This window comes from Vanellus vanellus (genome assembly GCF_965231255.1).
Source record: "Vanellus vanellus genome assembly, contig: HAP1_SCAFFOLD_34, whole genome shotgun sequence".
NCBI lineage: Eukaryota > Metazoa > Chordata > Aves > Charadriiformes > Charadriidae > Vanellus > Vanellus vanellus.
The window spans coordinates 2,227,383-2,254,752 of NW_028128340.1; the positions used below are offsets into that span (position 1 = coordinate 2,227,383).

The window sequence follows — 27,370 nt, forward strand, 5'->3', positions numbered from 1 at the left end:
GAGCATCAAAGCTGCTCCAGACAGCTTCTTACCACTGAGGCCACCAGTTAAGGAGTGCGCTGCGCCAGAATCCGCCACTGCAGATGAAAATCCATACCATGAAAATGATACAGAAGAGAGTTTCTCATGTAATTTTGGGTGCGCTGAGTTTAAGCGCACTGCATTTGAGAGCAGGTCAAGACTCTGCTGTCGGCGTCTCATCTGCCAGTCGTTGCTTATTGTGGTTTGGCTCATATTTTGGAGCAGATCTGGAGCCTGAGAAAGAGATTCCTTTCAGAGGAAGCTAAACCAGAGAAGTTCCTGGGGAAGGTGTCTAATGCACTCCAACCGCTACTGAGCATATAGTCCCTGAGGTCAGAGCAGGGCAGGTCTGAAGTAAAATGTCCCAGCAGTATGGATGTTGTGGACATTGCCATTCTCAGCGTCAGCATAACCTTTAACAAATAGATTGAGCAGAATTGGTCAGGGCTGGTTGAAATGAACGCTGTCTTGTCCCACAGACTAAAGTGGCCTCCTCAGGTTAATGCAGATATTTGTCGGATGTGCAAAGAATATTTTGTTCTTCTTAAAGAAAAACCCCAAAAGCCAGCGTGAATTGGTACGCACTGATAACAAATGCCCCCCGTATAAAAATTGTGATTCTCCTCTGTTGTTTGTTTCCTGCCCCAAAGTGTTCAAGCCTCCTCCAAGGAACCAGTGGCGACTGTGAGTCACCGGGAAGAACCAAAATACGGAGGAGACGTCTATCCACGTGCAACACTCAGGACCGGTGAGTATCCCCATGATTCCAATCCGTTCCACTTTGTAGGTAGACGTCAAATCCGAATAGGGCATTTCTTACACACTCGCAGATGACGTTCCGAGTTCAAAGTGCTTGCCAGAATTCGAACTTCCTGACCATACCGTCATCCTTCAAAGTTTTTCCTTTTTTTTTATTTATCACTCAGAAATGGAGAGCTGTGTACATCTGATGGTGATTGAAAGTCGACTTCTTGTTTTCTTACTACTGCTTTTCTGTGCAGGTGTCGAATGTATAGATGTTTGCTGCCCGCAGCGGTCGCAGAGAGGTGATACGATCAGGTAGAGTCTCTTCTAATGATGCTGCTTGTTCCTTTTGGCTCTGCGCGTGTATCTCTTTCAGCCGCTGGTAGAGTCTCGAAGATGACCAACGGTCTTTGATCGTCTCAGTGCTGTGAAAGAGAAGTAGCTAGCTTGCGGCTCCGGAATTGCTTGCAAGCCAGTTGCATCTCCAACACAAGCGAGAGCCGTGCTGCGTGACAAAGAGGGTTGTGCTGGTGTGGTGTTTGCTGTGGGAAGAAAGCCAGTAAGGGTGCGAGTGGTGGCCGTCCCAAGTTGCCCTTGGATGTGCAGAATCCGTTTTTGTTTGTGAGTCGTTCTGCCGAGCCATCAATGAGCTGACATTTCACTTCTTTCACTTGGAAACCCGCATCCTAAGCAGAAGGATTAGAGAGCTTGTAAAGCCTGGTGGGACTTGAGGCAGTTTTGGGGACTTTGTAAGTCCCAAAGGATGCCTGGGGTTTGCCTAGGAGGGGGAAAAAGGCAGCGTGCAGTTGGGTTTGAGAGGCCAGCGGCCTCATTGGTATTGGCTGTCTGAGCTGGCAGGACTGTGAGTTGCGACGGCTTTGCGGTCTTTATGGAAACAGGTCTTGGTTTCCCGAAGCTCACTCTGTTTGGGTGCAAGTCTAGTTGCAGATGTTCCTGTTATACCTTGCAGTAGAACACCCAGTGTGCAGTGTTTATCAGCAGCAGATCACAAAGCACTCGACAGAGGAAGTGCTGGTTGCTTCCCTGTTTTCCAAATAATGCAACTGATAAAGAGAAGGAAAAGGAGTCTTGTACAAGTAGATGGGAAAAAAAAAAAACAAACTTCCAAAGCTCCCAGCTCTTCATTCTATCCCAGTCTTGCTGCTAAGAAAGACCGGTGCTGGAAGTTGAGGCGATATTGTCACATGTTGATGTGTGCAACCGGGGCTAGTCAGAATAGGCCTTGCAAAAGCCTTTCTTGTCCAGAGGGTGAATTCTTGAGAATTCCATGGGACAGGACGGATATAGAGCTCACTTCTCTCTCTCCCTCTCCTGGCAGGTACTGCACACCAGAAGAAAACTCTGCGGAAGAGGAAGGAGCAGTGAAAGAAACCATCGCAGGGGTAAGCTTGTGTTATTCCCAAGGAAAATAGAGCTCTTTGTGGTCAGAAACTTCAACAAATCTGTGCTTGATTGCTAGCTTAACGTCCGTTTGTCTAACAGAGGCAGCGTGGCACAGAAATCTTAGAAGATGCCTTATTCCGAGGACACCCTACACCTGTTCCGTCCAAAAAGTCAGCCAGCCTCGATGTGGAGGAAAAGAAAGTGCCAAGATTGGGAAAAACAGCGGAACGCTTTCCTCCGCTCACAGAGGTACCGTAGGCGACAGTCTGTGAGACAAAAGAGAAGGTTGTGGCAGAGCTGCAAGGAAGTCCTCTTCTTCTCGGTGGTTCTTAAGGCGCTTTGAAATCTGAAGAACTTGCATTGAACCTGTTAGCGAGTGGCTGTGGTTGTGGCTTCACAGTGCGAGGGTCAGCACTAAAGCTGCTTTGAAGGATTTTGTGTGCTCCCCGCGCTCCTTCAGTTGTGCTGCCCTAAGGGTTTGTGGGCCTTCTGTTAGCGGGACGGCTGCCTCAGTTTCCCCCTTTGCCGTTCCCTTTGAAGTCCCCCACCTTCACGTTCTTTCAGGCTCCTGACTTAGCTGCCTCGGTACGGAGGATGCCCGCTGGGGTTGGCTTAAACCTGGGTATTGCGAGGGCCGCAGCAGCACCTGGGAAAGGGGGTTGCCAGAGTTGTGTTCCATTTTCAGCTGCTTGAGCGTGTTTGCTAAGTTGACGGGTTTTATCCCCACGTCCTTGGTGAAAAGAAACGGCAGCAAGCCTGGGCTGTGAAGTTCAAAGTTAGGATGCTGAAACCAACCAAGCAAGGCAAAAGCGCTATCGCTCACTGAGGCAGGAAACCGTCGAAGGCAGTTGCTCTGTCAGCTGAGCTGAATTTACAGGCCGTGTTTCAGTGGAAAGCTGCCCCCAGGTCAGCGTGCTCCATGCGCTGTTTCACAAGTCCTTCCCCATTTAATTGTTCCTTTCAGGCCATGGAGAGAGAGGTCAGTGCCGCATTTGGCAAAGGTGAGCCAGATGAGATCATGAGCAGTGCCTTCAAACTAAAGGTCACTCGCGAAGACATCCACACGCTCAGGAACCTTTGCTGGCTAAACGATGAGGTAAAACCAGCTGCAGCACAGGGCTAGTCTCACTCAGCCTTTATTGAAAAATACCCCTCCGCCCTGTACAGAAGTCGCGTCAACGTTCTTTGACGACCTCCGCTGCAGAGCCTAGAAATCTCTGTACACTTCTTATTTGAGGTGTTGAAGGGTCGAGCGTTTCGGGAAGTTCCGTTACTTCTTGTATGACGCAGCTTCCAGGAGTTCGTCCGGGTTATTGGCGTGGGTGGCAGGTGTTTTGATCAAACTGCCGATGTAGCCCCGTGTGAAATCCTGGGAACAAAAGCCTCCAGCTGAGGCTGGAGTTCTCTGCGCTGCGTGCTTAAGGGTGGCCAGAACAGAGGTGGTGCTGTATTTTTCGTTGGGGAAGGCAGCGTCTTATTTTGACACCTCACGTTTCCTCTTTATGGTGCAGGTCGTTAATTTCTACATGAGTCTGGTGATGGAAAGAGGGAAGAAGGAAGGCTATCCAGCAGTCCACGCGTTTAGTACTTTCTTTTATCCAAAACTAACATCTGGGGGCTACGAGTCGGTCAGAAGGTGGACCAAGAGTGTCGATGTCTTTAAGCAGGACATCCTCTTCGTGCCTGTGAACTTGCAAGCACACTGGACACTAGCCGTGAGTCCCACGGGCTTTTCCTTTAGAATTGGACGGGGAGCAAAAACTGGCAAGAGAAGTCATGTAGGTGTTGGGGGGTGTGCGGCACAAGGTTGTGCTTTGCCTAACGGTCACCTTTTAATAACAGGTCATAGATCTGAGGAAGAACACGATCACGTACTTGGACTCGCTTGGGCAGAAAGGGGACAAGATTTGTCAGACTTTGCTGTAAGTAACCGCTCCGTCACTGCTTTTCTGGTGTGAATGAGGAGAGGGGTTTTAGATTTAGTCCCTGTAAGGCGACTGCCAGTTTTCACGTGGCTTGTAGATAACCAAGCAGGAATCTTGGAGTTGCTTGCTGCGACTTGTCTGGCATCGACTGCTTATCTGCTGTCACAGCGTCCCCTGCACCCAGGGTCTGGGGTGCCTGGATTCTGCCACCTTCCCGTGAGAGGCACAGCCAAATACGCCATAGCCCCGTGGCACACGTGTGCCGACTTTGTTAGTTCTTGACCATTAGCTCACAGCCTCTCCCCGTGTTTGTAAGTTTCAGATTGGGATTTTTCCTCAAAATCAGCCTTAAATCAGCTGCAGTGAGGATCCTCTGACATTTTACCGTCCTGCCGTCCGTCTTCCTGTGATCCTTCAGCCGCTTTATTTTGTTGTTGGCCTAAATTACAGAGATGAAAAGGGATTTTTTTTTTTCCTTTTGTTTTAACCAGCCAATACCTGCAAAAAGAAAGCTGGGAAAAAAGACAGCTGGAGCTGGATGTTTCAGAGTGGACTCTTCACAGCATGGAGCCACGTGTACGTGAGCACCCCTTGGGTTTGAAATGGGAACTGTAAGTGCTTCTTTGGGGCCCAGATCCTGGCACGTGACAAAGAAAGGGTTGAGCTGATGTTCCTCGAGGAGTTGATAGTAAAAAGCAGTCCCTAAAGACCGGATTTAAGAAAGGTCACTTAAGAAAGAGGCGGTGCGAACCTTGAGACACCTCGCAGGGGGGAGGGCTGCTGCGCCTTCTGGGCCTGCCAAAAATTTGGATCGTAGTGTCCGAGTCCGGGAGGCAGAGGGGAGGGATGGTGAGCAGTGAACTGGGTCTGTTCCTCATGGGCGGGAGTGGGTATCGGGGATTAGGCAAGTAGGGTCAGGAGTGTGCGGTGAGCGCAGTGTCGGTGTGGGTAATGTGCGCTGCTTCCAAGTTGCTTTTCTTTTGAGACAGAGGGAAATCCTCCATCTTCTTTGCATTCCTTAGGAGATCCCTCAGCAGCTGAATGGAAGCGACTGCGGCGTCTTTATGTGTAAATACGCAGATTACATCGCCAGAGAGAAACCGTTCAACTTTAGCCAGGTGAGTGAAGGTCATAAACCCCTCCAAGCCCCTCTCGCCCAGGGACAGGAGCCAGGGAGGTTAGGCAGCAGCTCTTAATTGTGTCCGGGGCAGGGGCTGAGGTTTCGTACCCCGTTTCGGTGCGTAGTTGCTGGGATCAGAACTTCCAAGTGGCCTGGGCAGGGCAGAGCTGTGGTTCTCCATCCCCGCCTTTGGGAGCTGCTGCCGGTGAGATTCCTCTTGGGCAAGATACTGCCGCCAGCGGGTTTGGCATATCTGGGCTCGGTATCTTTTGGAGAAATGGCTTCTACCCTTTGACCAGTCAAGACACCGCTTCTTTTTCTTGATTTCGTTTTAGACGGGTCTTTTATTAGCGTGCTTGTAAGCTGTCGCGTGGTCAAGTCAATCTGGTTTTGTCGGGTTGTCGTGTCACCCTCTTAGGAACCGCGTGGGGTGTTGTACCCAAACGGTTGACAGTTCCTAAAGGGAACTTCCTATTAAGGACTCCGCTGGGCGTTTATGCGTGTTTGCCACCTCTTTCTACCGTGACGTCATTATTTAATTTCTCTTTTCTTTCTCTTCTCTTTTCAGACTCACATGCCATACTTCCGGAAGAAGATGGTGTGGGAGATAATCCACCAACAGCTGCTGTGACACGTGGACTCTTAGAGCTCTTCTTTTGATTACGTTTCTTCGACCTTAGTTACTTTTCTTAGGCCTTTAGTTAGTTTTCTTAGACCTTTAGTTACATTTCTTAGACGAATTTTCCTCTTTAGGTTATGAAGTAGAAGTTAAGATGGTTTATTCCCCCCACCTCCCTTATTTTGGAGACAGTAACTCTGGGGTTTTGGTACACAAGTTTTCCTCTTTAGCTTATGAAGGAGAAGTTAAGGTGGTTTGTTCCCCCCACCTCCCTTATTTTGGAGACAGTAACTCTGGGGTTTTGGTACACAAGTTTTCCTCTTCAAATTATGAAGTAGTGGTTAAGACAGTTTATTTCCCCACCTCCACCACCACCACCCCCCCCCCCCTTATTTTGGAGACAGTAACTCTCTTTGAAATTAGCTAACGCACCTTAAGCAAGAGCCAGAAAGGTGGGTGTGACCTCGTTAAGGGCAGAGTGAAGAAGGAACATCGTCAACTTCCATGGCTGAGCCGCACGCTCGCGCCTCACAGCGCACGCGACCACGTTACAGACAAATGGGAAACATCCGTGGTGGTGGTTACAGTCGTGTTTGCCCAACTTACCTTCCCAAGGACAACGTGCTGAACTACCGTCTCCTCAAAGAGAGTTTTCCTCTGTTTCTGGAATATCTACCGTCTACTTGATTCCTAAAACTGGATTTGTCACGACCACAGAAAGAAAGCGTTTACCATCTCTTGATTTCTCACCAAAGCCCCTGTCCTTTGGGCTGGTTTGGGGTTGGCTTTTTTTGCTGCCTCCAGGGAGTTATCTAATGTGAAAAGAGAAGTATTTATTTCTTTATATAATATAAATATTTATTTTAATAAAAAGAGCCTTAATGGAAGGAAACTCTCCCTGTGTCCTGGTTTGAGGTAAAAGAGAACCAATTTTGTTCAGTAACTTGGCTTCTTAGCTGGGCCTCTTCTACCAACTGAAATTAACTGCCTATTGTGCCGTCAGCGTTCACTCTCTCAGAGCGATAAGAGCAATGTTTACAGCTGATGCCCAGGCATGGGATGCAGAGAGGCTCTTGCTTATACTCATTGCTATAACCCCCACGGCCAACCAGCTTTGTTATTTGCCCCGTTGGAGGGTCGGAAGCGGAAAAGCATAGTGGGGTCCCACCTGCGGGGAGGAGCGACAGGACAGGTGACCCAAAACTGACCAACAGGGTATTCCATCCCATCTGCCTCATGCTCAGTAGAAAAGAGACCAAAGGGATCAAAGGGTTCTTCTACCTGGGGAATGTTTACTTCGCCCTTTGATAATTATGCTGATGTGACCCCATCAGAGCTGGGGCATGGCAACCTTCTGGGCTCTGAGGATAAGGACTGGTACCTTGTTAAGATCGTGGTTTTGTTGTTGATGCTCCTGAATGTGGTGCAGGGGTGGTTTCTTGTGAAACATCTGTGCAGGGGGAGCTGGAGGGGACCGTGCGCTGCCGCCACTCAGACCCGCGCAGCCGCTCGGCGATCTGCAGCGGCGCGAACCGCGGCCCCGCCCGGCCCGGCCGCAGCTGCCCCCCCCGGAGCAACGGCACCACCGGCAGCCGCCTCCCCCACGGCACCGGCGCCACCGGCAGCTGCCCCCCCCGGAGCAACGGCGCCACCGGCAGCCGTCTTCCGCACCGCCACGGCACAGGCGCCTCCGCCGCCGCCTGCACCGGCACCGGCACCCGCACCACCGGCAGCCGCCCCCCCCACCGCAACAACACCGGCCCCTCCGCCGCCCGTCCCGGCACAAGCCGCGCCCCCCCCTGCAGCGGCACAAGCCACGCCGCCGCCTCTCCCGGCACAACCTACTGCAGCCACTACAACCAGTACCAAAACTACTCCAACTCCATCAAAATCGGTACAAGCCGCCCCGGGAACCAGGAGCAGGAAGAGGAGGTCAACTCCTTCCCCTGCCCCTTACCACAAAGACCACCTCAAGTCACATAGCTTGGGGGAGAGTTCTGAACAAGATCCAGGGGAGGGTCCTTCAAGACCACAGAAGGGAAAGAGACCTTTGAAAACAGACAAAGGCCAGAGTCCTTCTAGAGCAGATGCTGGAGAGGCCCCTTCTGGGGCAGCCTCCCCACAGGAGGACTCAGATGTAGAGGGAGTTGTTCAATCCTTCTCCGTGAAAGATCTGAGAAGTATCAGGAAGGACTTTAGTCGTCATGAAGGCGAAACACTTGTCTCCTGGTTGCTCCGATGCTGGGATAGCGGGGCAGATACCCTAGACTGAGATGGCAGAGAAGCTAGGCGATTGGGAAACCTGTCCAAGGATGGAGGGATTGTACCTGAAAGAACTGCCTGTGCGAGAGGTGATTTATAGTGATGGGCAAGCGACAGTAGACCCTGATGAAATGCCATGCAAACGATCTCTGCTCAAAAAGTTTGTACAAAGTGCACCATCAACATATTCCCACCCATTGTCAACAATGGTCTGGGGAGGATCCGATACTGACACACCAACTGTAAATGAAGGGGTTAAGAAGGTACGACAGTATGAAGACAGTCTCTCTGGTCCCTTCTCTATGGCAGCCATAGAAAAGCTGACTGTGACCACCGAGAAAATGACTGAGAAACTGACTGAGAAAATAGAGCAAATGACCCAGAGATTAGTTGAGCAAACCGATAAACTGTTTGATAAACTAACCAAGGTGGAGGAAAAACTCCATGCTTTCCCTGTACAGACTCATGTTGCAGCTGCTAAGAGGAAACGCCCTCCTACTCAAGAGAAAAACCACCCTCCGACTCAAGACAAATCAAACCCGATGCGAGATATCCTGTGGGTTTGCCTCTGTGAATATGCAGAAGACATGAAGAAGAGGGATGGAGAACCTACCTCAGCCCTACAGGCACAGGTGCTTGAGTTGCAAAATGAAGCCGATAGAAGAAAGGATTCTTACAGGAGGAAGGCTGCTCCGACCTACGGTAGGCGATCCTACGGACCAGGTAGGAACCAATCTGATAATCGTAGGTACTACGGTCAACAGTAGAGGTGCCCTGCCTCCAGCCAGGAGGAGGAGAGGGACAACCGACTTTATTGGACTGTGTGGATTCGATGGCCTGGCACATGAGAGCCACAAAAGTATAAAGCCCTGGTGGACACTGGTGCACAGTGGTGTTGGGTTGTTTTTTGCTGTCTCCAGGGAGTTATCTAATGTGAAAAGAGAAGTATTTATTTCTTTATATAATTTAAATATTTATTTTCATAAAAAGAGCCTTAAGGGAACAAAACTCTACCTGGTAATAAGAGAGGGTGATTTATTCTTTTTTTATTTAACTGAAAAAAAGTTGGATGTAGCGATGTGGTTTTTTGCTCCCTCACAATCCCCCAGGAAGAGGATTGGAGCCAGGAGGAGCATCGGAGCACAAAAGCCACGAAGCGATGGTCACAATGTGCTGAAGGGGCAATCGGGGAGTTGTTCAGCGGTGAGATGAGCAAGCAGCATCCCGAAAATCCGCCCCTGGAGAGGGGTTAGTGGTGTACGGACACTCTCTGTGTTCTGTAAACCCCCTGTGGGGAGCCCCTGCTGCCCCCTTGGCAGCGCCCGGGTGGCTGTGACTGCTGAAAGCTGGTTTGGTGCGTTGAGGTGTTAGGTGGGGTGGCAGCAGCCCCTGCCCACCCCGGGAGGGGGGACACCACCTCTCCGGTGGCACTGGATGGGTGGGAGGGAGGGAGGGAGCAGAGCTCTGGGAGCCATGGAGAAAGGCGTGGGGGTGTCCCTCATCGTGGCAGCCCCCAGCAGCCCTACCCCGCCACATGGCCACCCCAAGGGACACCCAAGCCCCATCTTGGTCTTCTCCCCGTTGGGTGACGCCCTTCCACCCACCCCGGAGGTGCGCTCCTCTCCTGCGGGGGGGACGCCCAGCGCTCGCCTGGCTAGAGAAGCACCCGGGGGGGGGGGATGGGGGTGGGTGACTGGGGGCATCTGAGCTTCCCAGTTACACGGGCGTAATTAGTGCACCATTAATAACCATTAGTAACCACTTTGGCTCTGCTAACCAACTGCGGCGAGGCCCCCACCCCGCTTTAGCACAGGCTTCCTGATGCCAACACCTCCCCGAGCCACTGGGTAAAGCTGCGCCTGGCAAAAAACCACCACCACCCCAAAAAAACCCCACAGCACAGCCCCCACTCCCCACCCACCCCTTCTCCCCCCATCACAGCCATGGGGCAAACTCCCACCACCACCACCCCCCAATCTCAGCTCGGCCATGACCCCCCCAAGACACTGGAAAGAGAGCAACGGAGAGCAAGCTCAGGCTCGTGTGAGCTGCAGAGATTTCTCTTTTTCTTGTGATGATGTTGTCGTTGGGTGGGGTTTGGTTGTTTTTTTTTCACGGAACACTTTGCAGTAGAGGACAAAAATATGGTGTCACAGCCCCTGGGGCCACACTGGCACCGCCACCTCACCCCCCCCCCCCTTCGCTCCCGTCCCTCGTCCCTCCTCTTCCCAGCGGCTTTCACCACTTTCCTTGCTTGGTTTTGTTTTCTGTTTGGTTTTTTTTTTTTTTTTTTTTTTTCTTACAACCTTTTTTTATATTTGAGTTGGGGTTCTTTTTCCCTTTTTTTTCCGCCTTTCTTCCCCCCCTTTTTTCTCTTTCTCTTTTTTTTTTTCTTTTCTCTTTTTTTCTTTTGCTTTTTTTTCTTTTCCCCCTTTTTCTTTCCACCACTTTTTTCCCCTTTTTTTTTCTCCTTTTTAACATTTCTCAAGCTTTCTCCAAAGGAACAGCCCCTGGCTCTCAGCTAGCCAAAGGAGACTACGGAAGAGCATTGGCACCCGTGGGAGTGGTTTCCTTCTCCTGCTTCACACTCGGTCGAGATCGTTTTTTCCAACTCGTCTTTTTTTTTTTAACAAATTAAACAAAAAAAAAAGCTCCAAGTATCAGTTTTACAAGGCACACAAAATCTCTAGAAGGGAAACACAAACGCAAGGTGCTGAGGTATGAAAACCTGAGGTGTTTTTTTCTGTGTGGATGTGTGTGTGTCATCTGGGGTTGGGGGTTGTGTGTGCTTTATTTTTGAAATTTAAAAAAAATAATAATTTTGCTAGGTTTTTTGTTGGTTTTTTTTTTTTTTTTTTTTTCCCCAGCCCTGGGCTGACAACCTCTTGGAAATCCGGTGTTTCCCCCGTCGTGGTTTGGCCTCAGCCGGCAACAAAGAACCACGCGGCCGCTCGCTCCACTCCCGCAGCCGGGGGCAAAATCGGAAGAAAAAGGCAAAAAACTCGCGGGTTGAGATAAAGGCAGTTTAAGAGAAGAGCAACGGGAAGGGCAAACAATCCCAATAACAGCGGTAAAGGAATAGACGGACGCGATGACAGCGCCTCCGCGCACCGACTGGCCCCGCACCGCCGCAGCCCGCTCCCAGCCGCGACTTCCCGCCCCCTCCCCCGGCGAGCTCCCCCCAGCCCCGGGCATGGCTCACAGGGGATGGGATACCTGTGTCCCTGCCGGCTCCTCGGGGAAATTAACCCCATCCCTGCCGGAACCAGGACACCCCCCGCCCCTCTTTCCCCCCTTCTCTCCTGCAACCCGCATCTTTCAGCCGCGTCGGGGCGGTGATGGAGAGCGAAGGGACAGAGGGACAGCCGGGACGGGGGGACGCAGCAGATGCCAACCCCAGTTTGGGACTCAGGGAAGCAAAGAGGAAAGGGCGCGTGAAAGAGAAATGCCTCTTTGAGGAGACGGGATCCCTTCTCTTGGCTCATACAGGCACTGCTCTTCTCAAAGCCCTTAAGAAATCGCTTTTTAACGCTCCTTTAATTATTATGGGGGGTTTCACCCCCTGCTGGCAATCCTACATCCCTGCTCTACTGGGCATTAGAGAACCACTGGACTAGTTCCTGTCCTTTAACCTCGAGAAAAGCCGGCTTTGGCTAAAAACCAAACATCCTCCTCCCGCCCCCACCCCCTCTGAAAAAAAAAAAAAAAATTAAAATCCTTACAAAACTGAAAAATCCTCCAGCTCCTCCGGCTGTGCCTGAGGTGAAAAACAGGTGGCTTTTAGTAAATTAAAAATAATAAAAAAAGAAAAATACTAAAAACTCTCTCTCTCTCTGCCTCTGTTAGTCCAACTAAAGGGACAGCGTCGGGAGGCGAGGGAGGAGGAAGGGGGAGGCTGTGGGATGGAGAGAGCCCTCCCCGTACCCCTCGGCTGTGCATCCTCACAGCGCCGCGGGGAATGGGGGGCTGTGTGTTTGGGGGGGTCTTTGGTTTGCTCCCCTGACCTGCTGGGGGTGGGGGAGGGGGACTGGGGAGGGGGGGAGGGAGATGTCCGGCGGCGGGGTTACATTCATCGGGCAGTGCTGGGCATCATGGCGGGAGCCTCCCTTGCTGTGCTGCGAGGCCGGGGCTCCCGGAGCGTGTTTCTGCTCCTGCTGCTTCACCTGCTGGAGCATTTCCCTCATCTTGCGCTGTGCAGTCTTGGGGAGGAGAGGGGAAAAGCAAGAGGTGGGGGTCAGGGCACTGCTTCTCCCCCCACCACCAACTCCCGAGCCCCCACCGAGCATCTCGCTGCTCCCAACTTGTCACTCTGAACAAGCTGTAATTAATTTCCGGTTGTTTGTTTTGTTTTTTTTTTTTTTTTAACTTGTGCTTCACTCCTCGAGAGAGCCTGAATTTTTGGGGGGGTCGCCATCCCGCCGAAGTGGACAGGAGACAAGGTTATGGAAGATGCACCCAGGTGGGATGCGCATGGATTTGCCCGCACCGGGGAGTCCATTCACACCCTGGGTGCTGCTCTGCACAGCATCCAAAACACCCATTTTTAGCTCAATCGAGCCAATCTTCAATTTCAGTTCTCGCACAGCCAGGGGGAGCTACCAAAACGCCTTCAGTGCATCTTGGGGGCACAGGGACCTCCCAAAAGAAGAGTGGCAGGACGCTCGGGTGCTGCTGGGCTCAGCAAGCCCTGTGCCTTTCCTCGGTGGATGAAAGCGGCCAGGGAGGATCGGGTAAAGCCGCGGCCAAACTGTACCTGACTGGCAAAGAAATGCCCAATGACTTTAACGATGACCTCCTCGTTCTTGTCCGGGGTTTGGTCTCGTGGCACAAGGACTTCCGCGCTGGTTAAGTTTTACAGTTTGTTCACCTGGAGCGAACCACAAGAGGCTTCTGTTGTGGAAGAGCCAAAATCCTCCACTGCCACAGTCACGACGGCACCAGGCACCCTGTGTGTCTCCCCCTTCCTTGGGACCAACGAGAACCACCACCAGGACATGGGGGCTGAGGGTCAAGACATCGCTGAGACCACTGAGCACCCGGGATTTGTCCCCCTGGGGTGGGCAGGGGTGATATCTGATGCCCAACTTTGCATCCCCCGGGCACCACCCCCCACCGTTTTGCCACCTTTGCCTGTCACGTGGCCGGCGGCGAAGGAAGGCACCTTGATGTGGACTTCAAGCTTCACTTCTTCTTTCAGGTTAAAGAAGTTATCCTCTTTCAGCTTCCCAAATATTCACCCCTGGGCCTGGGGAGGAGACGGACAGGAAGGAAAACCATCAGGCAGCGCCCGCTGTGCCCCTCCATCCCCAAAGGTGATGATGTCCCCACGTCCAGCAGCATCAAAACCACGGTACCCAGCAAAGAGCTCCCCTGGCGCTGAGGGAGGCCAAGCCAGGCTGGCAGCACTGTGGTGACCACAGGGATGCTCTCGACTTGGCCCTTACTGTCCCCCCCACCCACAGCCCCCACCCAGCGCACCTTGAACTGAGCCTTGGGCGGCCCCGTGATGATGACCATCCGCTCACTGGCCTTGGGACCTTCTGACGGGGCGATCTGGGGAGGGATGGGGGAGAGGGAGCATGAGCGCGGCCTCCACTTCAGCAAGACCTTCCCTCGGTGGGATGTCCCCCCCCAGCGCAGGGCAACCCCCCCATACAGGAGCATCCCCTCCCACCAGAGCTGGGCTGATAACCGGGGTGCTGCAGGCCTGGCCTTCTACTAATGACAGGCTGGAGAGGTGGGCACATGCCAACCTCATGAAGTTCAACCAGGCCCAGTGCAAGGTCCTGCACCTGGGTCGGGGCAATCCAAGCACAAATCCAGGCTGGGCGGAGAATGGATGGAGAGCAGCCCTGAGGAGAAGGACCTGGGGGTGCTGACTGATGAGAAGCTCAACATGAGATGGCAATGCGTGATCACAGCCCAGAAAACCACACATATCCCAGCCTGCATCAGAAGTGTGGCCAGCAGGGTGAAGGATGGGGTTCTGTCATTCTGCTTTGCTCTGGTGATACACCACCTGGAGTACTGCATCCAGCTCTGGAGCCCCCAACATAGGAAAGACATGGACCTGCTGGAGTGGGGCCAGAGGAGGCCATGGAGATGCTGTGAGGGCTGGAGCCCCTCTGCTGGGAGGACAGGCTGAGCGTTGGGGTTGTTCAGCCTGGAGCAGGCGCCGGCCAGGGGGGCTCCGTACAGACCCGAGAGGTACGCCCAGGAGCTCTATGGTGGGAGAGAAAATGAGAGTCAGTGATGGCCCCAGCATGCCAGACCTTTCCCAGCCACCGCCAGCCCGACGCAGAGCAGCGTGCCACCACTGTGAGCCCGGCAGGGACACGGGGACAACCCTTCAAGCCCTGAAACCCTGGGGTGATGTGCAGTCCCATCCCAGCGCGATGGGGCTGGGAGGCGGATGGGGGGTCCCAGTTACTCCCAGTCCCTCCCCACTGCCACGTTTCCACCCATGTCTTGCCTTTGTAGGGGAAAACCAGGACACAACTCTCTCCCGCTCTGCGTTCCAGCAAGTGCAACCAGATGCTACCTGCAAACCACCATTTCTCACATGGAGAAGGAGCAGACCCAGCTCCCCTGCCCATGCTGGACGACGCTCTCGCTCCCAGCCCTCTAGTTAAACCCGCTGTGCCGACGTTGTGCTCCCTCTCACATTGAGCCCATGCTCCCCGTGTCCACCCTCTGCTTCTGGCCACGGGCTGCTCCATGGCTCCTACACCAACATGTCCTCTCCTGCCCAGCCACTCCTCAACGCCAGCGTGGACACTGCACCTCCTCACTTCCCTCCCTTCACCAGGAGCCTCATTCCTTCTCCTCCATCCTTGCCAGGTCTCTACAGCTCCACAGTTGAAGCTAATGCCACCGGCCCCAGGTCCTGCTGAGGATGCAGTCAGAAATGACCACTCCACGGTGTGAAACGTAAAGTACTTGGGTGGAAGGAGCAGAGGCCTCACCAGGGTGGCTTCAAAAAGGTCCCACAAAGCTTTGGGGTGAAGGACGTCCCACCAAAGGCTGCCCTTTGGGACACCTGCCCAGCTCTTCTCCAGCACACCAACAAACGCTCAACCAGACGGTTCCCCAAGGCCGCGCTTGCTCGGGCCGTCGCTGCAGGCAGAGCATCCCCCTGCACAGCCAGACCAACCGACCCTTCTCAGTGCCCTCCGGGGCCACCGCGCACATCACACTCACACGCCCCTCCGCACCACCAGCCTGGCACTCACCCTTCTCCTCCGACCGCTCTGCTGCTGGCGTTGCCAGGAGAAGAAAACAGCACAAGTAAATGAACCTGCACGAAACTAGAAGTTAAAGAGGACCAGCCAGTAAGGATAAAACAATATCCCGTATCTTATGAGGGGAGGAAAGGTCTAAAACCAGTAATTGATTCATTGTTGAAGGATGGATTGTTGGAACCCTGGATGTCACCTTACAATAGTCCAATTCTACCGGTCAAGAAGGCTGAGGGGAGATAGAGATTAGTCGCAGACCTACGAGAAGTCAATAAACGAGTACAGACTCAGCAGCCTGTGGTTTCGAACCCATATACCCTCCTGAGTAAAATATCGCATAATCATAAATGGTTTAGTGTAATAGACCTTAAAGATGCCTTTTGGGCCTGTCCATTAGCAGAGGAGAGTAGAAACTTATTTGCCTTTGAATGGGAAGATCCGGACACCGGGAGGAAGCAGCAACTCTGCTGGACCTCCCTGCCTCAAGGGTTCACAGAATCCCCAAATCTATTTGGACAGATGCTAGAGAAAATTTTAGGGGAGTTCCAGGCAGAACCCCCAGTAAGAATCTTGCAATATGGAAATGATCTGTTGGTATCGGGAGAGAAAGAGCAGAAAGTCAGAAAGAGACATCGATACGTTTGCTGAATTTTTTAGGAGAACAAGGATTAAGAGTGTCAAAGGCAAAACTGCAGTTTGTACAAAAGGAAGTAAGGTATTTAGAGCATTTAATTAGTGGAGGAAAAAGAGAAATCAATCCAGAACGAATTTCTGGGATTACAGCTTTAAGTGTCCCAAGAACAAAAAGAGAAATAAGGAAGATTTTAGGGTTACTAGGGTACTGTAGACTATGGGTTGAGGGATACACTCAATTAGTAAAATTTCTGTATGACAAACTAGTAAAAGAAGGTCCAATACAGTGGACAGAAGACAAACAGGAGCCATTACAAAAACTGAAGCAGAAGCTAATAAAAACCCTGGTTTTAGCCCTCCCCTCCCTAGAAAAAAAAAAAAAGAAACCAAAATCATTTCACCTTCTTGTAAACGTGGCAGAAGGGATAGCGCATGGAGTCCTAATGGAGGGACGGGGCGGAAAAAGGAAACCAGTGGCATACCTGTCCAAATTAATGGACCCAGTACGTGGGGGTGGCCCACATGCATGCAGGCAGTGGCGGGGACCGAGGCAGTCCCAGGCGACCGAGCTACCAGCACCTGAAACACCCCATCTCTTCAGCGATGGAGCAAACCTTCTTCTGTGGGTACTCTGCTATTCCAGCACCACGTTTGGCAGGTGGTCAAGGAGGAATGATGAGAGTGGCCACACTGCACAGACAACTGGAGGAATGGTTGGGGTCCGTGTGGGCAGAGGCATCTAGCAGGGCCAGCAGTGCCCAGGAAGCCGCATCAGTAATGCCATGGCGGTCCCAGGCGACCGAGCTACCAGCACCTGAAACACCAAATCTCTTCAGTGATGGAGCAAACCTGGGAGGAGAGGGAGGAAGTGACCTGGGGTGGGTCCCTTGTTTGGGAGGAGAGACAAGGGAGGAGAAAGGGAGGAGTCAAGGAAGATGAGGGGGATGTTCAAGCAGGGAAAATGGAGACAAGGGGGGATCAATCCCCCGTTAACTACCCCTGAAATCCGGCTCTTCCTTCTGGGACTGAGAGCCCTGTTGGCTTCTCACTCTTTGCTGTGGTCAGCAATTTCTCTTGTCACGCTCAGGAGTTTCACACCGTCTGTTCGATTAGCTACGGCTTACACTGGGCCCTAATCTCCAGCTGAGTGCCTTAATGCATAGCCCCAAAGTTGTCTGCAGGTCACATCACTGTTTCCTATCCTCCATGTGCCAGTCTTCTCCGTCCCATGGTGGCTCTGAGCACCCTCCTCTCTGACCAGGCACCGTTTCAGCCCTTGGGAGTCACTCTCCCTTCGTGCCCTGCTGTCTGCCTGCAGCCTCATTGGCAGGCGCCGGGCATGCAAGTCCTTGCCTTGCACCGGAGACTGAATTGGACTCAAGCACGCTCAGCTGTGAAAATCAGGAACTTTATTTCTACAACCGAGTCAACATCAGCCCTTCTGCGCTCAGAGGAGCGCGGGCAGGACAGAGCAGGCCTTGGCACTGAGGCTGCCTTTGGCTCAGCAGGCATTGCCCCGGAAGGAAATGGTCGTGGAACAGCGCAGCCTGCTCTGGAGCCTGTTTGTCATGCTGCTCGAGTCTTTTTCCCCCACAGGACCTGCAGCAGCTCCTGCAGCAGCTTAAAAAATTCCACCAGCTTCTGGCGTGGAAATGGACATGGTGCAAACCCGCCCGACTGTGTGGGTATTGGCCTTGGCCTCTGATAGGGGGTTGAAGTAAAGACTGGCTGTGGTGTTGTAGTAGCCGATGGTGCTGGGCGCAGTCCCATCTGGACCAGGATCCAGTCATAGAAGTGCTGGGTGGAGGTGTAGACTCCGGGCCGTTTGGCTCTGGCACAGCCTCTCCCCCAGCTGGTCACCCCAACAAGCCAGAAGTAGTCCGCGTTGTTGTCTTTGCACACCAGAGGACCACCGCTGTCACCCTGCAGGGGAGGAGAGAGGGTTGAGGTGGTGGTGGGTGGCCGCTGTCAGCGCTCTGGCCGGCTCCTTCTCTCTCCCAGCACCTGCCAGAGCTCTGCTCACTGCACACAACGGCGCTGCTCCGGCGCTGGAGCCTACAGAGCCTCATCTGGGAGAGGGTGGAGGGCCTGTAAGGTCGGGCGCTCTCTCATCTCTGCACAGTGCTCCCGGCTGTGTGGAAGGGGGATGCTTTGGGATCTGGACCTATGGGCTGCCGGGAGCACAGGATGGGCTTTCTGGGCAGCGTCCCCGGGCTCTGGGACAAGGCGGGCACTGGGCAAGGACCTGCAGCTGGGGAAGGGGAGGTGAGCACCAGCAGCGGTGGAGACCCAGCGGTGGCAGGGTGACTTGCCAGGCCAAGCACGTGCCGGGCGATGTTTGGGCATTGCGAGAGGGCTGCCGGTGCTGCCGGGGCTTGACTTGCAGCATGTCCTACCTGGCAGGTGTCGATGCCACCCTGCGGATAGCCAGCACACAGGTTGTGGCTGTGGATGGCCCCTCTGTACCACCCGCTGCTGTTGCAGAGGTTGACATCAATGAGCTGGACCTTGGCCTCCTGCAGGACATCCGTTGACCCTGCAGCTGTGAGCACAGAAAGCAATGAAGCCCCAGCAGCTCCCCCCCTGCCTGGGTGAACCCCTTCCCTAGGGCTTGGCTTTGCGTCCTGAAGGCACTGTGCCCGTGTTTCCCCTCTGTCTGGCTTTGGGCGGTGGGTCAGCCCATTCTCTCTGGAGGCATACGTCCCCGCAGCCTGACTCTGGCTTTCGCCTCCGCTCTCGGGAAGCCCAACCCCTCTCCCCAGTGTGCCGAGCTTGCACTCAGGACACCAGCACTTTTGGGGAACTCACATCTTGCAGTGGTGGCGCCCCAACCGCTGACGTAGCAGGTGTGCAGCTCTGACACTCTCAGTGAGGCGTCGGGCACACAGGCAAGCTGGGTGTAGGAGTTGCACTGGACCGGCTGGTCCAGCTCCAGCAGGGCGATGTCGTTCCTCTGCGTGATATTCCTGTAGTGCTCGTGAACCAGCAGCCGCTTAATATGGCGCACTTGGGCCTCGGGGCCCAGCCGAGTCAACTGGGTGGCCCCGATCACCACGCGCCACATGCTGATGTTCCTGGAAGGCAGATGGAGAGGGGGGTCAGAGGGAGCGGAGCCACGCGCTGCAGCAGCCCCGCCGTTCCCTGCCTTCTGCTTCCCAAGGCAGAGAGGAGAGCAGTGCCACGCAGGCTGCCACCGCCCTGGCATGCCTTAGGCACGAGCCATGTGGCGCTGGAGGCTGCTAGGAAGCAGTGGCCCAAGCCCAGCCTTCTCCTGAGCACTCTCTGGGCTGGGCTCGGCAGTGCCCAGGCACTGGGCGTACTGGCAGGAATGGGGATGGGAGTAGCAGGCGGTGCTGCGCGCAGGGCACCCGCGAGGGTGGTGGGGACAGCCCCCTTCCCTGGCCCTCCTTACCTGGCCTCGATGAAGCAGTGTGCCGCCGTGAGGACCCACTGTGGGCTGATGAGGGACCCTCCGCAGATGTGCCCCGTGCCTGCTTCCCAGGGGTCCTGGATGCTGACGATCCAGGGCCAGGCTCCTGGACGGGCATCGGTGCCACCCACCACGCGCGACATGCCGTACTGGTAAGCCATGGGCCGGAGCCCGCAGGTCCCTCTGTAACCAGAAACTCATGACTGTCCTGCTCCACGGCGTGCTGCGGTTCAGGCTGAAGGTCAGCCCTCTTCCCTCCCCACAAGGCGCTGCACGGACAGCAGGGCCAGGGAACCCCCTGGGGCGGGCGGGCGTGCGCCCCTGTTTCTGCCTGAGCCCCGCAGAGGAGCTGTGCCAGCAGCCGGGGTGCTGGCCAGGATCTGAGGCTCCCAGGCGGGGTTGGGGAAGCTGTGGCCACGGGGGACAAGCGGGCTCCCTCCAGTGAGCCCCATCAGGGTTGCCCAAGCTCCCCCCCAGAGCCTGGGGCCACTTACCCACAGCTGTCCCACGCGCCTTGCACAGGCCAGCACAGGGCCAGCAGGACGACGACGAGGAGCAGTTTCATTGCTGCCAGTGGCGGCACGTGGCACCTGCAAGAAGCGAACCGAGGGCCTGTCGCCACCAGTGCCGCAGCCGACGTAGTGCCCGCAGTGCTCACGCTGCCCACGGTGCTCTTGTTCCCGGGGCTGATGTCACAGAGTCGCTGGTTCCGGGCACCGGGCCCGGTGGCCTCTTGGCAGAAGGGGGGGCGCCATGGGGGTTCCCGGCAGGAGGGGAGGCAGAAGCCGGCATGGGACACCCCCGACAGACCCCTGCTGAACACTCTGCCTGCGCGACGAGGCTGTGCAGGCCCTGCGGCAGGCAGCAGCGCCTGGCTGCGAGCGCTGCCTGCTGACAGCTGGCAGCAAAAAACCCCGTGTGGCATCGCGGCCTCTTGGGGAAGTTCACTGCCACCCCGCTCTCTGCAGCCCTGTGCCACCAGGGCCTTCCCAAAACACATACACCAGAAAACAGAACTGCTACAGGCAGCATGCACGGTTTTGGGTGTTGAGGGGCCCATCTGGCTACAGCCGCAGCAGGCAAGCGGTGATGTGCGAGCGGGACGAGTCCAGCACACCCACATGCTGCACTCCGTACCTATGCGCACGCCTGGGCGCACACACAGAATCACAGAATGGTTTAGGTTGGAAGGGACCTTGAACACCATCAAGTTCCAACCCCCCCACCCTGGGCAGGGACACCTCCCACCAGCCCAGGTTGCCCAGAGCCCCGTCCAACCTGGCCTTGAACACTTCCAGGGATGGGGCAGCCACAGCTTCTCTGGGCAACCTGCCCCAGGGTCCAACACCCTCACAGTCAAGAATTTCTTCCTAAGATCTATTCTAAACCTCCCCTCTTCCAGTTTGAAGCCCTTCCCCCTCATCCCGTCACTACACGCCCTTGTAAAAAGTCCCTCCCCAGCTCTCCCGTCGGCCCTTCAGGGACTGGGAAATGCCGGCACGTCAGTTGGTGTGCTGCACTCTGTGTGTGCACGCATCGTGTGTGCCCTGTGTGTGGGTGCACTCGGTGTCTGGGTGCACTCCGTGTCCCGGTACCCACACGGTGGGTGCACACTGTTTACGTGCAGTGTGGTGTAGATGAGCGTGTGAGCGTGCGCACTGCAGGTATGCGTTTACTGGGTCGAGCGCGTGCCGTGTGTGCGGGCATTTTGTGCGTATGCTGGCAGGCTGTGTGTGCCCGCACTGCGTGTGTGCGTGCGTGCTGCATGTGCATGCCTTCCACGCTCTGTGCATGACGTGCACGAGCACTGTGTGCATGACGTGGGGTGTTCCATGTGTGGTGGGGGCGTGTGTGGGGTGTTAGTGTGTCTTGGTCTGTAGTCAGTGTGTGTGTTCCTATGCAGTCGGGGGGTGTGTCAGTGTGTGTTGCTGTTGTAATAAGTAATTTAGCAAAAGAATTTTGCTTCAGCTAAAATAGATGTGTGCTCACTATGGCTTCAGCTAAGATGGGTCTGTGCTCGCTGTGTGTTTGGGAAAGGGATAGTGTTAGACAGGATATCAGACGAGAGCAACAGTTGGAAGTACAGAAACTTGCAGAACAAAGGGTGGTGTCGTTAGCTAAGATAACCACAGGAGTGTAAAGAATGAAGAAGCCACAAGAAGGACATGGTGGTAAAGACTTCGAGCCTCCCTCCAATGACTATTAGGAAGACTCGTGAGGAAGCACAGCGCCTGCGCTGCTGGAAGGGAGGGGGCATGTTCGGGGGTGGGCTGCATTCCAAGAACTCATTGATTATGTATTTGGGGGTGGGTCGTGTTCCAAGAACTCAAGAGGAATCACTGATGGAACAGTTGAAGAGGCTCTGAAGGAATATTCAGCAGTTTTCTGGGCCCGATCCAGAGACTGTTGCTGGCCAGGAATTATTAAAAAATAAATTTTGTCACCCATGCCTGGCCAGGTATTAGGAAAAAAATGGAAAAGATGGAAGACTGGCATGAGAGAGGAATCAATGAGCTGTTACGAGAAGCACAAAGAGTATATGTGAGGCGCGACGAGGAGAAGCAGAGGGCAAAAGCAAAACTAATGGTAGCGACAGTAAAAGAAATAACAAAGACTAAAGATAAAGCGCCCCAGAATCCGGGGCCAGGGATGAGAGCACACAAGATACAGGGAGCCCATCTGCCACTGCTCAAAAAGCCCATGTGAATGAAATCAGGAGCCCCAGAGGGCGGAAAGTGTTACCATTGTGGGCAGGAAGAACATTTTAAGAGAGAGTGTCCCAGGCGAAAGAGATCAACGAGTGTTTAAAATCTGTCAACAGGAAGAATACGCTCCCGAGTAAGGGTGTCAAGGGCTCTGCCTGCTGGGGGAAGAAAGAATTAGTGAGCCCTTGATAAATTTAAAATCAGGCCCCCAGGAGGAAATTTATGCCTTTTTAGTAGACTCAGGAGCTGAGAAGTCTTGTATTATGAAATTGCTTTTGAATGGGAAGATCCGGACACCGGGAAGAAGCAGCAACTCCTCTGGACCTCCCTGCCTCAAGGATTCACAAAGTCCCCAAATCTATTTGAACAGACGCTAGAGAAAATTTTAGGGGAGTTCCAGGCAGAACCCGGCGTAAGAATCTTGCAATATGGAAATGATCTGTTGGTATCAGGAGAGAGGGAGCAAAAAGTCAGAAAGAGACATCGATACGTTTGCTGAATGTTTTTTTTGGAGAACAAGAGTTAAGAGTCTCAACGACACAACTGCAGTTTGTACAAAAAGAAGTAAAGTATTTAAGGCATCTAATTATCAATAGAAAAAGAAAAATCAATCCAGAACAAATTACAACATTAAGTGTGCCAAGAACGAAATGAAAAATAAAGAATATTTTAAGGTTACTAGAGTACTGTAAATTATGGGTTAAAGGATACACTCAGTCAATAAAATTTTTCTATGACAAACTTGTAAAAGACAGTCCAATACAGTGGAAAGAAGACAAACAAGAGCAATTTAAAGAATTAAAGCAGAAGTTAATAGAAGCCCCGGGTTTAGCCCTCTCCTCCCTAGAAAAAAAAGTAAATCACCTTTTTATAAACACGTCGTAATGCAGGAACAGGGCGGAGAAAGGAAACCGGTGGCATACCTATCCAAAATTAATGGACCCGGTACGTTGGGGGTGGCCCACATGCATACAGGCAGTAGTGGCCACAGCTATATTAGTAGAAAAAAGCCAAAAATTAACCTCTAGAAGAACCCTAATCATACATACCCCCCCACACACTGTAAGAACTATATTATCTCAAAAGTCTGGCCAGTGGTTAACAGATTCCAGAACTTTGAAGTACGAAACCATTTTAATAGAAAAGAATGATTTGACCCTCGTAGTAGATGGAAACCTGAATCCTTCACAACTCCTGTAGGAACAGGCAAGTGGGGAGCCGCACCATGATTGATTAGATTTTATAAATTACCAAACCAGGGTAAGAGAAGACCTAATAAACACACCAATGCCCTATGTAAAAAAAAAAAAAAAAAAACAACAAAAAACAAACCCAAAAAACTATCCAACAACTTTTTATAGACGGTTCCTCCTGATGTATAGATGGAAAGAGAGCAAGTAGTTATGTCGTCATTTTTGGGGAAGAAAAAGCAGTAATTGAAGAAGGAGGATTACCAGCAAATTAGTCAGCCCAGAGTTCTGAACTATACGCTCTGAAGAGAGCTTTAGATTATCTCCAGAGGAAAGAAGGCATTATCTATACAGATTCAAAGTATGCATATGGAAATTAACCATGAGAAGGAAGTCTCATGTTTTTGCTTTGACAGGAAAAAGCCCTGGAGAGCTTTCAGAAGATGCATAAGAGTCAGTACGGCTGCATGAGAGCAACAGACAGCAAAAGCCTCGAAAGTGCCTTCAGACTGGGGCAGCACCAAACCCCTTCGACCCCACTTTGCTGCGATTGTAATTGTTGCGTGTATCTATGGGTTAAGTGTAAGAATTGTAATAAGGTCATTTGAGGTCCCCGTGGCAGACGGGAGCAGTACCTCTCCCAAGTCCTCGATCTTTAGTGTATCCGATGTGGGAACACAACCCCAATAGATAAGTGTAAGTGGATTAGACATTATTGTTGCAGAACCACAGAGAATTACGTAATGTGGACCGACCCAACCAGAATGTTCACATATCCTCGAAATATCAACTCCAATACAAGTTCTGGGACCGAAGAAAGGACCCTATTGTGCCACAAGAATCAGAGATACCGGACTAAAGAGGAGGGAGGGCAAGACCAGGTTGGCCTCTGGACTCGCTGCCAAGCAGAACTATTTCTCGGCTGTTGGAGGCACCCCAATAGGCACGAGAGGTAGGAGTATAAGCCAGGCTGGACCTCCACTGCCAGTGGTATTATCACTAGTGGTATCTCTAGTACCTGGTGACGAACTTAAGAATAGGCAGAACAAGATTAAGAGCAACCAACCCAATCATTAGGAGAAAGTCTCATTTTTCAGTCACGGATTTTCAAGGATTTTCTTTTCAAGCCACCCAAACAGGGAGCGCTTTCATAGCCATCGGCAATTAAGTTCTCCGTCCCCTCCAGAAAAGCCTTTTCCTAAAGGTGCTCTCCTTCCAAGGGCAGACCCACAAAAAGAAGCCCTCTCTGCTTAATCCATTTCACAGAGAATTTGAAATGCAAACAAGAATTAAACAGGACGTCTTTTCCCCGCTTCAGGGAAAGCCACTAATATAGACCTTGGCATATTTAGCAAATCTATCATTGTAATGCCTTTGCATTGCCCATTTCCACCTGGAGAGCAGGTTGCAAAGACTTTCATTAAAAAAAAAAACACCACTACAAAACATATTCCTATCTAGGATGTAATTTTATGAAAATAGGACAGAGGTGAAATTCCTGTGAAACAGAGGGGTTAGGATTGTTACAGTCTTCTTCATCTGGGTTCATCTAGAACCCAGATGAAACAATGAAGAATAGAATAGAGAAGTTTTGTTTGAGGCTTGTAATTATAGAAACCTGTCATGCACCAGTGACGCTGCTTAGAAACCCCCTTACCCTTCCCATCTTGATTTAAATATCTACACTCAAATTAATAGATATTAATAGAAATAACCATTGATTATTTGGATATGGGTATTGAGAGTAATGTATAGTCAAGGGACCAATCAATGAAAATCAAACCCATAAGATGCATTTGGGAACTAGGTATGACCTAACCTAGCTGTAGCTTTGAAGTACCTGTGAAGAAAGCGAGGAGTTGTAGGCCTGGTTAGTAAACCGAGAAAATCTTCTGGAGGTTCCAAGATTAAAGGGGAGGTGGAACTCTGTGACCAAGCTGAGCACGCGCAAGGACCGGGTTCAACCAGCAGACACAGTGAGGAAGACTACGGACGACCACCAGAGGACTCTGGATGACCACCAGTGTACCTGAAGGTGCATGTGTCACGGACATTTACATATCTTAGTGAGTTCCCGGAAATCATATGAATATGTCAATTGTTTCTCGGAAATGTAATGAATACGTATATTTTAATTTTTGTAGCGGAGCAACTCGGTACGCACACTGGGTGGAGTGATCCCCTGTGCGCCCGGTGCCGTAATAAAGCAGCGCCTGCTTTCTAAACTTAAATTAAGGCTTAGAAAGTTTGGTTCTGCCGATTTACGGTAACAGTGGTGGGGGGCTACGTGTCGGGAGGGGATGGGGAGGCGACAGGTGACGCCTCCTTTTGGGGAGGTACATTGTACTCGGAGACGTGGCGCGCAGCCGCCGCACCGGGAGGGCTGTCCGGGGGCGGCGGGGCCGGGCCTCGGGGAATGGGGGCAGAAGAGACGGCCGGGCCGGTGCCCGGGGAGGGGGCAGCCCCCCCGGCCCGCCGCCGCCGGTAGCGGAGTTAAGCGATTTCAGGCGGAATTGCGGCATTGGCAGAACCCCCCGTGACGTCTGAGCAGCGGGGGGCTCCCACACACCCCCGCACGGGCTCCGGAGGCAGGGCCCCGCCCGGCACTGACGCACAGGGGCTCAGCGCGCTGCCTGACCGCCACCCGCACCCCCGCACCGACCCGCCCGCGGCTACCGGGGGGTGGACGGCGGCGGCGGGGACACCCCGGCTCGGTACGGGCGAAAAATAACGCACACACACCCCCCGCCAGCGCCTGCCCCCGAACCGGCACATTTGCATAGACCACGCCCCCTCCCATAGGTTTCCACACACGGCGCCTCCAGAACGAGTCCTCCCATGCGCCACCGCCCCCGCGCCCAGAGATTCGCATGCGCCACGCCCCCGACTCGCTATATTTGGATGCACCACGCCCACAATCACACTATTTGCATAGGCCACGCCCCCTCGCGCCACCCACCTACCAGAGGCCACTCACCCCGGGCGAGGAACGGGGCGAGCAAAACCCGCAGCGGGGCCGGGGAAGACCGGGCAGCCGGTTCCTCCCGCTCGGGGTCCCGGAAGGCTCCGCGTTTGGGGAAAGACCTCCCCTCCATCCCATTCTTGGCCTATTCCAACTTTCACTTTTGGATGAAACAGCCCAAAAAAGGGAAAAAAGTGGGGTTTAAACATAATTTTTGGGCCGGAATTCACCCAAAGGCGCTCAGGCAGTATCAAAGCTCCAGAATAGTTTAGTTTTTGAGGGGTTTTCCAGAGGTGCTGCACTGAAAGTGCGGAACGGGCGTCCGAATGGAGTTGGGGATGGGAAAAAAATCCCAAATTGCGCTGGTAGCTTCTCCCAGGCCCCATGTGTTTTAAAAAAATCCAGTTCCCCAAGTTATGTTATAGACAAATGAAGCACCAAATTACTCCCGATTCCTTTTAAGGCGCCGGTGACAGCATCACCCAGACAAAGATGACACGCACGGGGACACACAAATGTCACTGACAAAAGGATTTGCAGCACCCAACAATTCCCAGCTTTCTTCCCCCCAAATTGTTTAGATTTGTCCAATGACATTTCCTGAATCCTGGGTAAAAACTAATAATAAGAAAAAAATAACTGGGGAATAAAAGCGGGGAGGGAGAAGGGGGTTTGGTGGTGAGAGGAGCGCTCCTCTGTGTATTTGTCCAAAACTCTGGTTTTAAGCCCTGAAAAAAAGGAGGTAGAGGCAGCGTTGTGAGGATTTAATGCATTTTAAAACACTATGAAAAAGAGCTTTTTATAGATTCACCACCAAGGAAGAAAATTGTATTTAGGAAGGTGGGAAAACTGCCCCCAAAAAAATTAGGAAAAAGCACCCCCAAAAAAGGGGGAGAAATGGGGGGAAACTGCCCCAAAAAGGAGGGAGGGAAAAAAAAACTGAAAAGGGGCGGGGGGGGGAACGAACAACACTTTATAGGAAGGGTTAAAAGCTGCTTTAAGGAAGTGCTAAAACCGGCTTTTTTCCACCGGGAAGCTGGGAGACACCCTCATTTCCCACCTTTAAAACCCGCTTTTTGCTCCAAAGCTAGGAAAAAAAAAAAAAACCACCAAAACA

The 27,370-nt window shown here is 52.8% G+C and overlaps 1 protein-coding gene across 1 annotated transcript; it reads right to left on the reverse strand.

Moving 5' to 3' along the window:
• Positions 1-17,532: 17,532 nt before the first annotated feature.
• On the reverse strand, positions 17,533-19,539 carry LOC309684555 (acrosin-like; the record flags this gene model as incomplete). The annotated part of the gene is made up of 4 exons (XM_082500451.1): positions 17,533-17,889; positions 18,363-18,508; positions 18,775-19,040; positions 19,379-19,539. 4 exons carry the CDS (start codon positions 19,537-19,539, stop codon positions 17,533-17,535), a joined length of 930 nt encoding a protein of 309 aa, XP_082356577.1.
• Between the last annotated feature and the right edge of the window lie 7,831 nt (positions 19,540-27,370).